Source organism: Pongo pygmaeus, chromosome 8 (assembly GCF_028885625.2).
Source record: "Pongo pygmaeus isolate AG05252 chromosome 8, NHGRI_mPonPyg2-v2.0_pri, whole genome shotgun sequence".
Classification (NCBI taxonomy): Eukaryota; Metazoa; Chordata; class Mammalia; order Primates; family Hominidae; genus Pongo; species Pongo pygmaeus.
Window position 1 is genome coordinate 33,643,640 of NC_072381.2, and position 13,025 is coordinate 33,656,664.

General features: G+C 37.6%; 1 protein-coding gene across 49 annotated transcripts in view; it reads left to right on the forward strand.

Annotated features, from left to right (window-relative positions):
• Positions 1–13,025, forward strand: part of CCDC7 (coiled-coil domain containing 7) — a 434,284-nt gene that overhangs the window by 163,999 nt on the left and 257,260 nt on the right. For all 49 annotated transcript variants that reach the window (XM_054436378.1, XM_054436376.1, XM_054436382.1 and 46 more), the window contains 2 exons: positions 4,939–5,049; positions 5,741–5,842. In XM_054436378.1, coding sequence (XP_054292353.1) covers positions 4,939–5,049; positions 5,741–5,842 — 213 coding nt within the window. The remainder of the gene's footprint in view (positions 1–4,938; positions 5,050–5,740; positions 5,843–13,025) is intronic.

Here is a 13,025-nt window from a genome sequence, read left to right on the forward strand (position 1 = left end):
CTTTGTCCCTTTTTACAGTTTTTGACTGGAAGTTTATTTTTTTGATATAAGTTTAGTGACCTCTGCTTTCTTTTGGTTTCCTGGGGAGATAACTACTGAATATTGGCAAGTTTAAAAATCACCTTGTTGTTCTTGTGGTCTAGGAGACTCAGGAGTTCAGAGCTGTGTCAGCTCCCACAGGTAGGTGATTTGAGAGTCAGTTTCTTGGGTGAAGGCTACAAAAGTCAGGGTCCTTGATGTGCATATAAACTACAAGATAGAGAGTCCTCAGATTTGGATTTATTGCTGGAGGAACCCAGGGAAGAATGTGTGGGGTGCTCACTATTTTGTTCAAGCAAGCGGAAGTCTCACACCCTCCTAGCAGCGGGGGAGACTTTTGGTCTGGAGTTGTCTTTGAAGCAAGCCAGAGAAGAAGGTGCAGGGAGTAGGCACTTTTTCCTTTTTGGCTTGGAGAGGTCCCCTAGCCTCTCTCCAATGAGAGATTTCAGGAATTTATCTGAGTAGAAATCCAGAGAAGGCACAGAGGGTGCCATCCCTTCCATTCTCACTGGCAGGGGACTCCAACCTCTTTTCACAGTTGTAAGGCTGATATTGTAAGGCTGGAATTATTGCAGGAGCATCCTCAGAAAGAAAGCACTAGAGTGCCTAATCTCCTATTCAAAGAAACAGAAGTTTCAAACCCGCCTTGTAGAGAGGGAGCCTTCTAGTTTGGAGTTATCACTGAAGCAAGCCAGGGAGAAAGGCACAGGGATTGCTGTGCTTCCTGTTTTTCTACTATGTAGACTCCTAGATATTGGCTTGTTAGAAGCCAGAACTGCAGGGAGCTGCTGGAAAAGCATGTGGCCAAGCCCTTTCTAGGAGAAATCTGAGCTGTTCTCAGGGGTATTAGTGCTGGGAGTGTTCACATGGTTCAAACTGCCCCTTTGTTTTTTTGTCCTTGAGGGAAATCCTCTGATCCCCCTGTCCCTGCTGTTCCTTAAGCATGATGATTTAAGTGCCAAGCCCTATGGCATAGAGTGTAAAAGTTGGGTACCATATGTATATGGAAATATACATATGGGTACCATGTATATGTGTGTGTGTGTGTGTATATATGTACATATATATATATATATATATATACACACACACATATATATGTGAAACAAGCCCCTTACTTCTTGGGAAGAAGCTTGTAATAGGGGCTTCCTTCCTTATAATAAGGTGCTGTTCTCAATGTGGGGTTAGTGCAGGGAGTGGGGTTAGTGCGGGGAGTCCTTTTCCCATTGCTTATTTTTGTTAGATAGATAAAGCAAATATTAGAGCTAAAGAGACAGACCCCAATACAATAATAGCTAGATTTCAGCACTCCACTTATAGCATTGAACAGATCTCCCAGACAAAAAATCAACAAAGGAACTTCAAACTTAATCTGCACTATAAATTGGCTTAGTAGATATTTAAAGAATATTTTATTTATTGGTTGCAGAATACACATATTTCTCAGCACATAGATCATTCTGATCTGTATAATATTAATTACTGGGTTGATCCAAAATAATTGTAAATTAAGATCAATTTTTATAATTTATATGCTGTGTCAGTTAGAAAATATAGCCTCAAATTCTTTGAGGCTTCTTCCAGTCAGGAAATGGGGTCTATCCAACCTCCTGTGAGTTTAGCTGGCTTATATTCATTTTCATTAATAGAATGGGTAGAAGTGATGCCATGCGGTGTCTGCCTGGCTCTTGGCACACAATCTCTGGAAGATTTATGTTAAGATATTTTCTCTCAGAATCCAGCTGCCATTCTATGAGAAGCTCAAGGCAAAGGAAGGCCCTATGTAGGTTCTCTGGTTAACAGCTTTAGCTGAGGCAGACATGTGAGTAAGTGATTAAACCTCTAGATGATGGTGTCATTTGAAGCAAAAAAAAATTTTAATTTTGAAGTTCAATTTATCTATATTTTCTTTTGTTAACTTGTGCTTTTGGTGTCATATCCAAGAAACCATTGCCTAAAGCAAAATCACAAAAATTTACTTCTCTATTTTTTTATAAAGGGTTTTATAGTTTTAACTCTTAATATTTAGGTCTGCAGTCCACTTTGAGTAGCCTGTAGTGTGAGATGAGAGTTCATGTTTATTCTTTTACATCTGTATATTCAGTTCCCAGCACTAGTTTTTGAAAATACTATTTTCTCCCCACTGAATTTTCTTAGTGCTCTTGTAGAAAAAATTGCTTGGCCATAAATGTAAAGGTTTATTTCTGAACTCTCAATTCTATTCCATTTATGTATATGCCTTTGCTTATGCCAGTGCCACACTTTTGATTATTGAAATTTTGTACTAAGTTTTTAAATTGGGAGTGACAGGCCTCCAAATAGTTTTTTCTCATGTTTTGGTGGTTCTGGATGCTTTAAATTTACATATAACTTTTAGTGTTGCCTTTTCAATTTCTACAAAAAAAAAAGCACTAATTGGTATTTTGATAGGGATTAAGTCAAATCTGTAAATCAGTTGGAATGTACTGTCCTTTTAACAATATTGTCTAACAATACATAACCGCAGGATGTCTTCTCATTTATCATATATTCTTCAATTACTTTCAATGATTCTTTGTATTTTTAGTATACAGGACTTTATACTTAATTTTTTAAAAGTCATTCTTTAACTGTTTTATTTTGATATTATTGTTAATTTTCAAACTGTTAATTGCTAGTATATAGAAATACAATTGAGTTTAGTATATTGATCTGATAATTTGAAATCTTTGCTAAATTGATTTCTTCTAATAGGTTTATTATTCCCTCTTTGGTATGTGTTTGTGTGTGTATAGGTGTTTCTTAAATTTCTTTATAAAACATTTGTAAGTTGAGAGTTTTACTTCTTCCTTTTCAATCCAGATACATTTTATTTCTTTTCTTTTTTTTGGGAGGGGGAGGGGTCTAGTTTCTCTGGCTAGAAACTCCCTTGTAGTGTTAAACAGAAGTGGTAAGACATCCTTATCTTGTTTTTACTTTAGTGGGAAAGCATTAACCATTAAGTATAATGCTAGCTATGAAATTCCCTTTCATTTTCAGTTTATTGAGTGTTTTTCTAAAGAAAGGATTTGGAGTTTGCTTTTTTTCGAACTACTGAGATGATTATAAAGGGAATCATTTATTAATATCATTTAGTATATCAATTGATTTTCAATTATTAAACCAAGCCAGCATGGGATTGTTAATTTTCGCTCTTGTTTTCTTATTCTTTCTTTTATTTATATAAATAAATATATATATTCTTTCTGCTTACTTTAATGTCCTCTTCTTTTTCTAGCTTATAAGATAGAAGTTTTGTTGACTGATGCCTCTTTTCTTTTTCAGTGTAAGTTTGCAGCTGTAAAATTCCTCTAAGCATCACTTTAGCTGCATCCCATAAGTTTTCATGTGATGTGTTTTTGTTTTTCTTCACCTCAACCTATTTTCTAGTCTCCCTTATGATTTTTTCCTTGACCCATTGGTCATTTAGGAGTGTGTTGTTTAAATTCCACTTATTTGTGAATTCCTCAAATCTCCTCCTGTTATTGATTTCTAATGTCAGTTCATATAGATTGAAGAACATCTTTTGTATGAGTTTAATACTATTAAATTTCTCAAGGCTTGACTTATGGCCTAACATATTGCATATCTTAGAGATTTCCAAGTATATTTTAGAGCAACATGTATTTGTCTGTTGGGTGGAGTCTTCTATGGGTATCTGTAGACTTCCAATGAGCTCTACTTAATTTACTGTATTCTTCAATTCTATTTTCTTCTTGATCTAATGCTTAGTTGTTCAGTCTATTATTTAAAGTGGGATGTTAAAGTCTCCACCTATGATTGTTGTAGTGTCTATCTGTAATTGCTAATGATTGGGCATGAAAGATCACACATAGGATTTTAACCTGGAGCTGGGCTCCTCAATTTGCACATACACACTGGGCTCCTCAGTTTGCACGTGCGCGCACACACACACACACATTCATACACACATGTTCTTATGTACACAACATGCATATACATACAAATAAACATATTTAGAAATGAGGAATTCTCATGGACATCTTCAATTCCAGTTTATCCTCTCAGGTCTTATTCTTACCTTCCTTCATTTTGTATGTATTTGTTTTCTTTTCCACAGTGTAAACCTGACTGAACATTAACAACACATGTACTCATTTGCTTTATCCTCTAATGCTCCTCAATTTGTTTTAGAATTGCTTAGCTCATAGCACTAGAAAAAAAAATTTACTAAAATATTTTGTGACTTTATTTGCACCCCAATCTCTTGACCAAGACTGAGAATATTTGTCAAATTTTTATTCACAGGTTACTTGAATTAATGCTTTGTTTCTTTCCTCAGTATGTTCACTTATTTCTTTGAGTTATAGTTTCCCTTTCTAATTCTATTGATTTAGCTTTGTGTATATATATATATATATATATATGTTTTGGAATTGTGCATCAACTTATTTCCCAAAGTGAAAAATATGCAAAAGGTGTACTTAGAGCAGTTTCATTCCTCCTGTATCTCTTCCCTTTGTATGTCTCCAGTAAAGGTAACCATGTATATTGTTTTCCGGTTTTTTTTTCTTGTATTACATTTCATGAAGTTAATTTTCTGTCTATTCAATATTTTTCTTCATCTCTCCTTCATTCTTATCTAAAAGGTAGCATTCTAGATATGCATTTTTTCTATTTTCGTTTGTTTATTTGCTTTCTGCCTACTTAACATTATGCCTGGAAATAATGAAACAGCAACATACACCTATTAAAACTTCTCACAGTTTTCATGTGAGATCTATTTCAATGGTAATTTACTCATGACTTTATGAGAATGAGAGAAAATGCTGCTGTGTACATGTTTAAAATGTGAAATTTGGAGATTTCACAATAGAGCTCTTACTCTATTTGGTAGATTAAATGAATCTTTTTATGTAGCTGACAGTGAAGTTCCAGATGAAAATCTTATGGTTGAAAATAAAGATGCAGTAACGAAAGTCCAAATGGAACAAATGAAACAAAGAACTTCTAGTATGGAAAGACATGAGGGTAAGTATAATAATTATAGATATCTTTACACTATTTTATTTTTATTTTTTGAGATGGAGTCTCGCCCTGTCACCCAGGCTGGAGTGCAGTGGCACAATCTTGGCTCACTGCAACCTCCGCCTTCTGGGTTGAAGTGATTCTCCTGCCCCAGCCTCCTGAGTAGCTGGGATTACAGGTGCACGTCACCATGCCCGGCTAATTTTTGTATTCTTAGTAGAGACGGGGTTTCACCATGTTGGTCAGGCTGGTCTCGAACTCCTGACCTCGTGATCCACCCACCTTGACCTCCCAAAGTGTTGGGGTTACAGGTGTGAGCCACTGCGCTTGGCCCTTCACACTATTTTAAGTTAACTCATCAGAGGTCTTTTTTCTTTGCATCATGAATATTTGAACATATAATTTGTAGAAATTTTATACTTTGACCTAAATGTGAATACTGCAAAATAACTAGAGAACTAAAGTGAAAGCTTTGATACCTTTTGATTGGTACTTGCATAGTTAGTGACTACTCATGTGTGGATTGCCTCCACACATGAGAATTTTCTGCTTTGCATCCACGGTCTATTTTAACGAATACCTCACTGCTGTAACTTCCTAGTCCTATTCCATTAATTTTACACAAATGAGAGGAAGTATTGCTGATTACTTGACATATACAGAAGTTTTATCATAGATATGTTTTTCTATTTAGAGACTCTTACAACCCCAGAATTGCCTGAGGACATGGTTTTGGTTTCAAGAATCCAGTCTGAAACTAAAAATCTTGAAGCTATCAGAAATGAGAGTTTTCATTGTAAGTAGTAAGTTTCAAATGTTATAAAATTATTTTCAGTTATATTCAACAGCTCTTTTTATGGTTCATGAATATATCTATAACTTTCTTTTGTAATTATTTTGTATATACTTCTAGATCTATACTGGTGTCTCTACAATTACTAAATTAGATGTGTTAATTTTTCCACTATGATTGCGAATTTCCTTGTTCCTTTTTATAATAATGTCAGGTTTTACTTTATATCTTATGACATTTTATTATTAATATACATATAAATTTAAAATTAACAATCTTACTGGAAGAAAGAAACTTTTGTCCTAATGAAGAGACCTATTTTATCATTTTTATAGCTTTTGTTTGTTTGCCTTAAAAACTATCATGTCTCCCCATAATCCCAGCACTTTGGGAGGTAAAGGTGAGTGGATCTCTTGAAGCCAGGAATTCAAGACCAGCCTGGGCAATGAAGTGAGACCCTCATTGCCACAAAAACAAAACAAAACAAAACCCAAAACAAACAAACAAAACTATCACATCTGCCATTAATGAAAATCTACCAACTTTCTTCTGATTGGTATTTGCATGATACATTTTATTTTTCATCCTGGTAACTTAACATTCCTGTTTCTTTCTGGTTTTTTTTCTGTATCACTTGCATGAAGCTCATAGTTGTATATTTTTCAAATTCAGTCTAATATTTTTGTCTTTTAATTAGCTCTCATAAACACATTTAGTCTTATTATTGATAATTCTATGTTTAAGTATACCATTTTCTTTGTCCTTCCTATTTTATCTGCCTGGTAAGTTTCTTTTACTCTTCTTTATGCTCTATTACTTAATATCATCACATATTTTTTCCTTGGACAAATGATACCAAATATTTTAAACTTTATTCTAAAGACACCTCTGTGTATCTAAAAAGTAGCATAAAGCTTATACTTCAACTAGATGGTCTCTACTAATAGTTTATTACCACAAAGTGTGATTTGCTTATATCATGTGAAGTGAAACAGTATTATTGAGTCATTAGCATATATTGCAAGTCTAGTATTACACCACAGATCTGGTTTTCATTTACTTCTTTTTTTTTATTTTTTATTATACTTTAAGTTTTAGGGTACATGTGCACAACGTGCAGGTTTGTTACATATGTATACATGTGCCATGTTGGTGTGCTGCACCCATTAACTCATCATTTAACATTAGGTATATCTCCTAATGCTATCCCTCCCCCCTCCCCCCACCCCACAACAGGCCCGTTGTGTGATGTTCCCCTTCCTGTGTCCATGTGTTCTCATTGTTCAATTCCCACCTATGAGTGAGAACATGCGGTGTTTGGTTTTCTGTCCTTGCAATAGTTTGCTGAGAATGATGGTTTCCAGCTTCATCCATGTCCCTACAAAGGACATGAACTCATCCTTTTTATGGCTGCATGGTATTCCATGGTGTATATGTGCCACATTTTCTTAATCCAGTCTATCATTGTTGGACATTTGGGTTGGTTCCAAGTCTTTGCTATTGGGAATAGTGCCACAATAAACATACGTGTGCATGTGTCTTTATAGCAGCATGTTTTATAATCCTTTGGGTATATACCCAGTAATGGGATCGCTGGGTCAAATGGTATTTCTAGTTCCAGATCCCTGAAGAATTGCCACACAGACTTCCACAATGGTTGAACTAGTTTACAGTCCCACCAACAGTGTAAAAGTGTTCCTATTTCTCCACATCCTCTCCAGCACCTGTTGTTTCCTGACTTTTTAATGATCGCCATTCTAAGTGGTGTGAGATGGTATCTCATTGTGGTTTTGATTTGCATTTCTCTGATGGCCAGTGATGATGAGCATTTTTTCATGTGTCTTTTGGCTGCATAAATGTCTTCTTTTGAGAAGTGCCTGTTCATATCCTTCGCCCACTTTCTGATGGGGTTATTTGTTTTTTTCTTGTAAATTTGTTTGAGTTCATTGTAGATTCTGGATATTAGCCCTTTGTCAGATGAGTAGGTTGCAGAAGTTTTCTCCCATTCTGTAGGTTGCCTGTTCACTCTGATGGTAGTTTCTTTTGCTGTGCAGAAGCTCTTTAGTTTAATTAGATCCCATTTGTCAATTTTGGCTTTTGTTGTCATTGCTTTTGGTGTTTTAGACATGAAGTCCTTGCTCATGCCTATGTCCTGAATGGTATTGCCTAGGTTTTCTTCTAGGGTTTTTATGGTTTCAGGTCTAACATTTAAGTCTTTAATCCATCTTGAATTAATTTTTGTATAAGGTGTAAGGAAGGGATCCATTTTCAGCTTTCTACATATGGCTAGCCAGTTTTCCCAGCACCATTTATTAAATAGGGAATCCTTTCCCCATTGCTTGTTTTTCTCAGGTTTGTCAAAGATCAGATAGTTGTAGATATGTGGCATTATTTCTGAGGGCTCTGTTCTGTTCCATTGGTCTATATCTCTGTTTTGGTACCAGTACTATGCTGTTTTGGTTACTGTAGCCTTGTAGTATAGTTTGAAGTCAGGTAGCGTGATGCTTCCAGCTTTGTTCTTTTGACTTAGGATTAACTTGGCGATGTGGGCTCTTTTTTGGTTCCATATGAACTTTAAAGTAGTTTTTTCAATTCTGTGAAGAAAGTCATTGGTAGCTTGATGGGGATGGCATTGAATCTGTAAATTACCTTGGGCAGTATGGCCATTTTCACAATATTGATTCTTCCTACCCATGAGCATGGAATGTTCTTCCATTTGTTTGTATCCTCTTTTATTTCCTTGAGCAGTGGTTTGTAGTTCTCCTTGAAGAGGTCTTTCACATCCCTTGTAAGTTGGATTCCTAGGTATTTATTCTCTTTGAAGCAACTGTGAATGGGAGTTCACTCATGATTTGGCTCTCTGTTTGTCTGTTATTGGTGTATAAGAATGCTTGTGATTTTTGCACATTGATTTTGTATCCTGAGACTGCTGAAGTTGCCTATCAGCTTAAGGAGATTTTGGGCTGAGACAATGGGGTTTTCTAGATATACAATCATGTCGTCTGCAAACAGGGACAATTTGACTTCCTCTTTTCCTAATTGAATACCCTTTATCTCCTTCTCCTGCCTGATTGCCCTGGCCAGAACTTCCAACACTATGTTGAATACGAGTGGTGAGAGAGGGCATCCCTGTCTTGTGCCAGTTTTCAAAGGGAATGCTTCCAGTTTTTGCCCATTCAGTATGATATTGGCTGTGAGTTTGTCATAAATAGCTCTTATTATTTTGAGATACGTCCCATCAATACCTAATTTATTGAGAGTTTTTAGCATGAAGGTGGTTGAATTTTGTCAAACGCCTTTTCTTCATCTATTGAGATAATCATGTGGTTTTTGTCATTGGTTCTGTTTATATGCTGGATTACATTTATTGATTTGTGTATATTGAACCAGCCTTGCATCCCAGGGATGAAGCCCACTTGATCATGGTGGATAAGCTTTTTGATGTGCTGCTGGATTCGGTTTGCCAGTATTTTATTGAGGATTTTTGCATCATTGTTCATCAAGGATATTGGTCTAAAATTCTCTTTTTTTGTTGTGTCTCTGCCAGACTTTGGTATCAGGATGATGCTGGCCTCATAAAATGAGTTAGGGAGGATTCCCACTTTTTCTGTTGATTGGAATAGTTTCAGAAGGAATCATACGAGCTCCTCCTTGTACCTCTGGTAGAATTTGGCTGTGAATCCTTCTGGTCCTGGACTTTTTTTGGTTGGTAAGCTATTAATTATTGCCTCAATTTCAGAGCCTGTTATTGGTCTATTCAGAGATTCAACTTCTTCCTGGTTTAGTCTTGGGAGGGTGTATGTGTTGAAGAATTTATCCATTTCTTCTAGATTTTCTAGTTTATTTGCATAGAGGTGTTTATAGTATTCTCTGATGGTAGTTTGTATTTCTGTGGGATCGGTGGTGATATCCCCTTTATCATTTTTTATTGCTTCTATTTCATCCTTCTCTCTTTTCTTCTTTATTAGTCTTGCTAGCGGTCTATCAATTTTGTTGATCTTTTCAAAAAACCAGCTCCTGGATTCATTGATTTTTTTGAAGGGTTTTTTTGTGTCTCTATTTCCTTTAGTTCTACTCTGATTTTAGTTATTTCTTGCCTTCTGCTAGCTTTTGAATGTGTTTGCTCTTGCTTCTCTAGTTCTTTTAATTGTGATGTTAGGGTGTCAATTTTAGATCTTTCCTGCTTTCTCTTGTGGGCATTTAGTGCTATAAATTTCCCTCTACACACTGCTTTGAATGTGTCCCAAAGATTCTGGTATTTTGTGTCTTTGTTCTCGTTGGTTTCAAAGAACATCTTTATTTCTGCCTTCATTTGGTTATGTACCCAGTAGTCATTCAGGATCAGGTTGTTCAGTTTCCATGTAGTTGAGTAGTTTTGAGTGAGTTTCTTAATCCTGAGTTCTAGTTTGATTGCACTGTGGTCTGAGAGACAGTTTTTTATAATTTCTGTTCTTTTTTTTTTTTTATTTGAGATGGAGTCTAACTTTGTCTCCCAGGCTGGAGTGCAGTGGCACGATCTCGGCTCACTGCACGCTCTGCCTCCTGGCTTCAACCATTCTCCTGCCTCAGCCTCTCCGAGTAGCTAGGACTACAGGTGCCTGCCAGCACTCGCGGCTAATTCTTTGTTATTTTTAGTAGAGACGGGGTTTCACCATGGTCTCGATATCCTGACCTCATGTTCCGCCTGCGTTGGCCTCCCAAAGTGCTGAGATTACAGGTGTGAGCCACCACACCTGACTAATTTCTGTTCTTTTACATTTGCTGAGGAGTGCTTTGCTTCCAACTATGTGGTGAATTTTGGAATAAGTGTGGTGTGGTGCTGAGAAGAATGTATATTCTGTTGATTTGGGGTGGAGAGTTCTGTAGATGTCTATTAGGTCTTCTTGGTGCAGAGCTGAGTTCAATTCCCGGATACTTTTGTTGACTTTCTGTCTTGTTGATCTGTCTAATGTTGACAGTGGGGTGTTAAAGTCTCCCATTATTATTTTGTGGGAGTCTAAGTCTCTTTCTAGGTCTCTAAGGACTTGCTTTATGAATCTGGGTTCTCCTGTATTGGGTGCATATATATTTAGGATAGTTAGCTCTTCTTGTTGAATTGATCCCTTTACCATTATGTAATGGCCTTCTTTGTCTCTTTTGATCTTTGTTGGTTTAAAGTCTGTTTTATCAGAGACTAGGATTGCAACCCCTGCCTTTTTTTGTTTTCCATTTGCTTGGTAGATCTTCCTCCATCCCTTTATTTTGAGCCTATGTGTGTCTCTGCACGTGAGATGAGTTTTCTGAATACAGCACACTGATGGGTCTTGACTCTTTATCCAATTTGCCAGTCTGTGTCTTTTAATTAGAGCATTTAGCCCATTTACATCTAAGGTTAATATTGTTATGTGTGAATTTGATCCTGTCATTATGATGTTAGCTGGTTCTTTTGCTCATTAGTTGATGCAGTTTCTTCCTAGCCTCGATGGTCTTTAAAATTTGGCATGTTTTTGCAGTGGCTGGTACCAGTTGTTCCTTTCCATGTTTAGTGCTTCCTTCAGGAGCTCTTTTAGGGCAGGCCTGGTGGTGACAAAATCTCTCAGCATTTGCTTGTCTGTAAAGGATTTTATTTCTCCTTCACTTATGAAGCTTAGTGTGGCTGGATATGAAATTCTGGGTTGAAAATTCTTTTCTTTAGGAATATTGAATATTGGCCCCCAGTCTCTTCTGGCTTGTAGAGTTTCTGCCGAGAGATCTGCTGTTAGTCTGATGGGCTTCCCTTTGTGGGTAATCCGACCTTTCTCTCTGGCTGCCCTTAACATTTTTTCGTTCATTTCAACTTTGGTGAATCTGACAATTACGTGTCTTGGAGTTGCTCTTCTCGAGGAGTATCTTTGTGGCGTTCTCTGTATTTCCTGAATGTGAATGTTGGCCTGCCTTGCTAGGTTGGGGAAGTTCTCCTGGATAATATCCTGCAGAGTGTTTTCCAACTTGGTTCTGTTCTCCCTGTCACTTTCAGGTACACCAATCAGACGTAGATTTGGTCTTTTCACATAGTCCCATATTTCTTGGAGGATTTGTTCATTTCTTTTTATTCTTTTTTCTCTAAACTTCTTTTCTCACTTCATTTCATTCATTTGATCTTCCATCACTGATACACTCTCTTCCAGTTGATCGAATCGGCTACTGAGGCTTGTGCATTCGTCACATAGTTCTCGTGCCTTGGTTTTCAGTTCCATCAGGTCCTTTAAGGACTTCTCTGCATTGGTTATTCTAGTTATACATTTGTCTAATTTTTTTTCAAGTTTTTTAACTTCTTTGCCATGGATTCGAACTTCCTCCTTTAGCTCGGAGTAGTTTGATCATCTGAAGCCTTCTTCTCTCAACTTGTCAAAGTCATTCTGCGTCCAGCTTTGTTCCGTTTCTGTTGAGGAGCTGCGTTCCTTTGGAGGAGGAGTGGCACTCCGATTTTTAGAGTTTCCAGTTTTTCTGCTCTGTTTTTTCCCCATCTTTGTGGTTTTATCTACCTTTGGTCTTTGATGATGGTGACTTACCGATGGGGTTTTCGTGTGGTTGTCCTTTCCGTTTGTTAGTTTTCCTTGTAACAGTCAGGACCCTCAGCTGCAGGTCTGTTGGAGTTTGCTGGAGGTCCACTCCAGACCCTGTTTGCCTGGGTATCAGCAGTGGAGGCTGCAGAACAGTGGATATTGGTGAACAGCAAGTATTGCTGCCTGATCGTTCCTCTGGAAGTTTTGTCTCAGAGGAGTACTAGGTCGTGTGAAGTGTCAGTCTGCCCCTACTGGGGGGTGCCTCCCAGTTAGGCTACTCAGGGGTCAGGGACCCACTTGAGGAGGCAGTCTGTCCGTTCTCAGATCTCCAGTTGCATGCTGGGAGAACCACTACTCTTTTCAAAGCTGTCAGACAGGGACATTTAAGTCTGTAGAGGTTTCTGCTGCCTTTTGTTTGGCTATGCCTTACCCACAGAGGTGAAGTCTACAGAGGCAGGCAGGCCTCCTTGAGCTGTGGTGGGCTCCACCCAGTTCGAGCTTCCCAACCGCTTTGTTTACCTACTCAAGCCTTGGTAATGGTGGGCGCCCCTCCCCCAGCCTGGCTGCCGCCTTGCAGTTTGATCTCAGACTGCTGTGCTAGCAATGAGCGAGGCTCCGTGGGCGCAGGACCTTCCGAGCCAGGCATGGGATATAATCTCCTG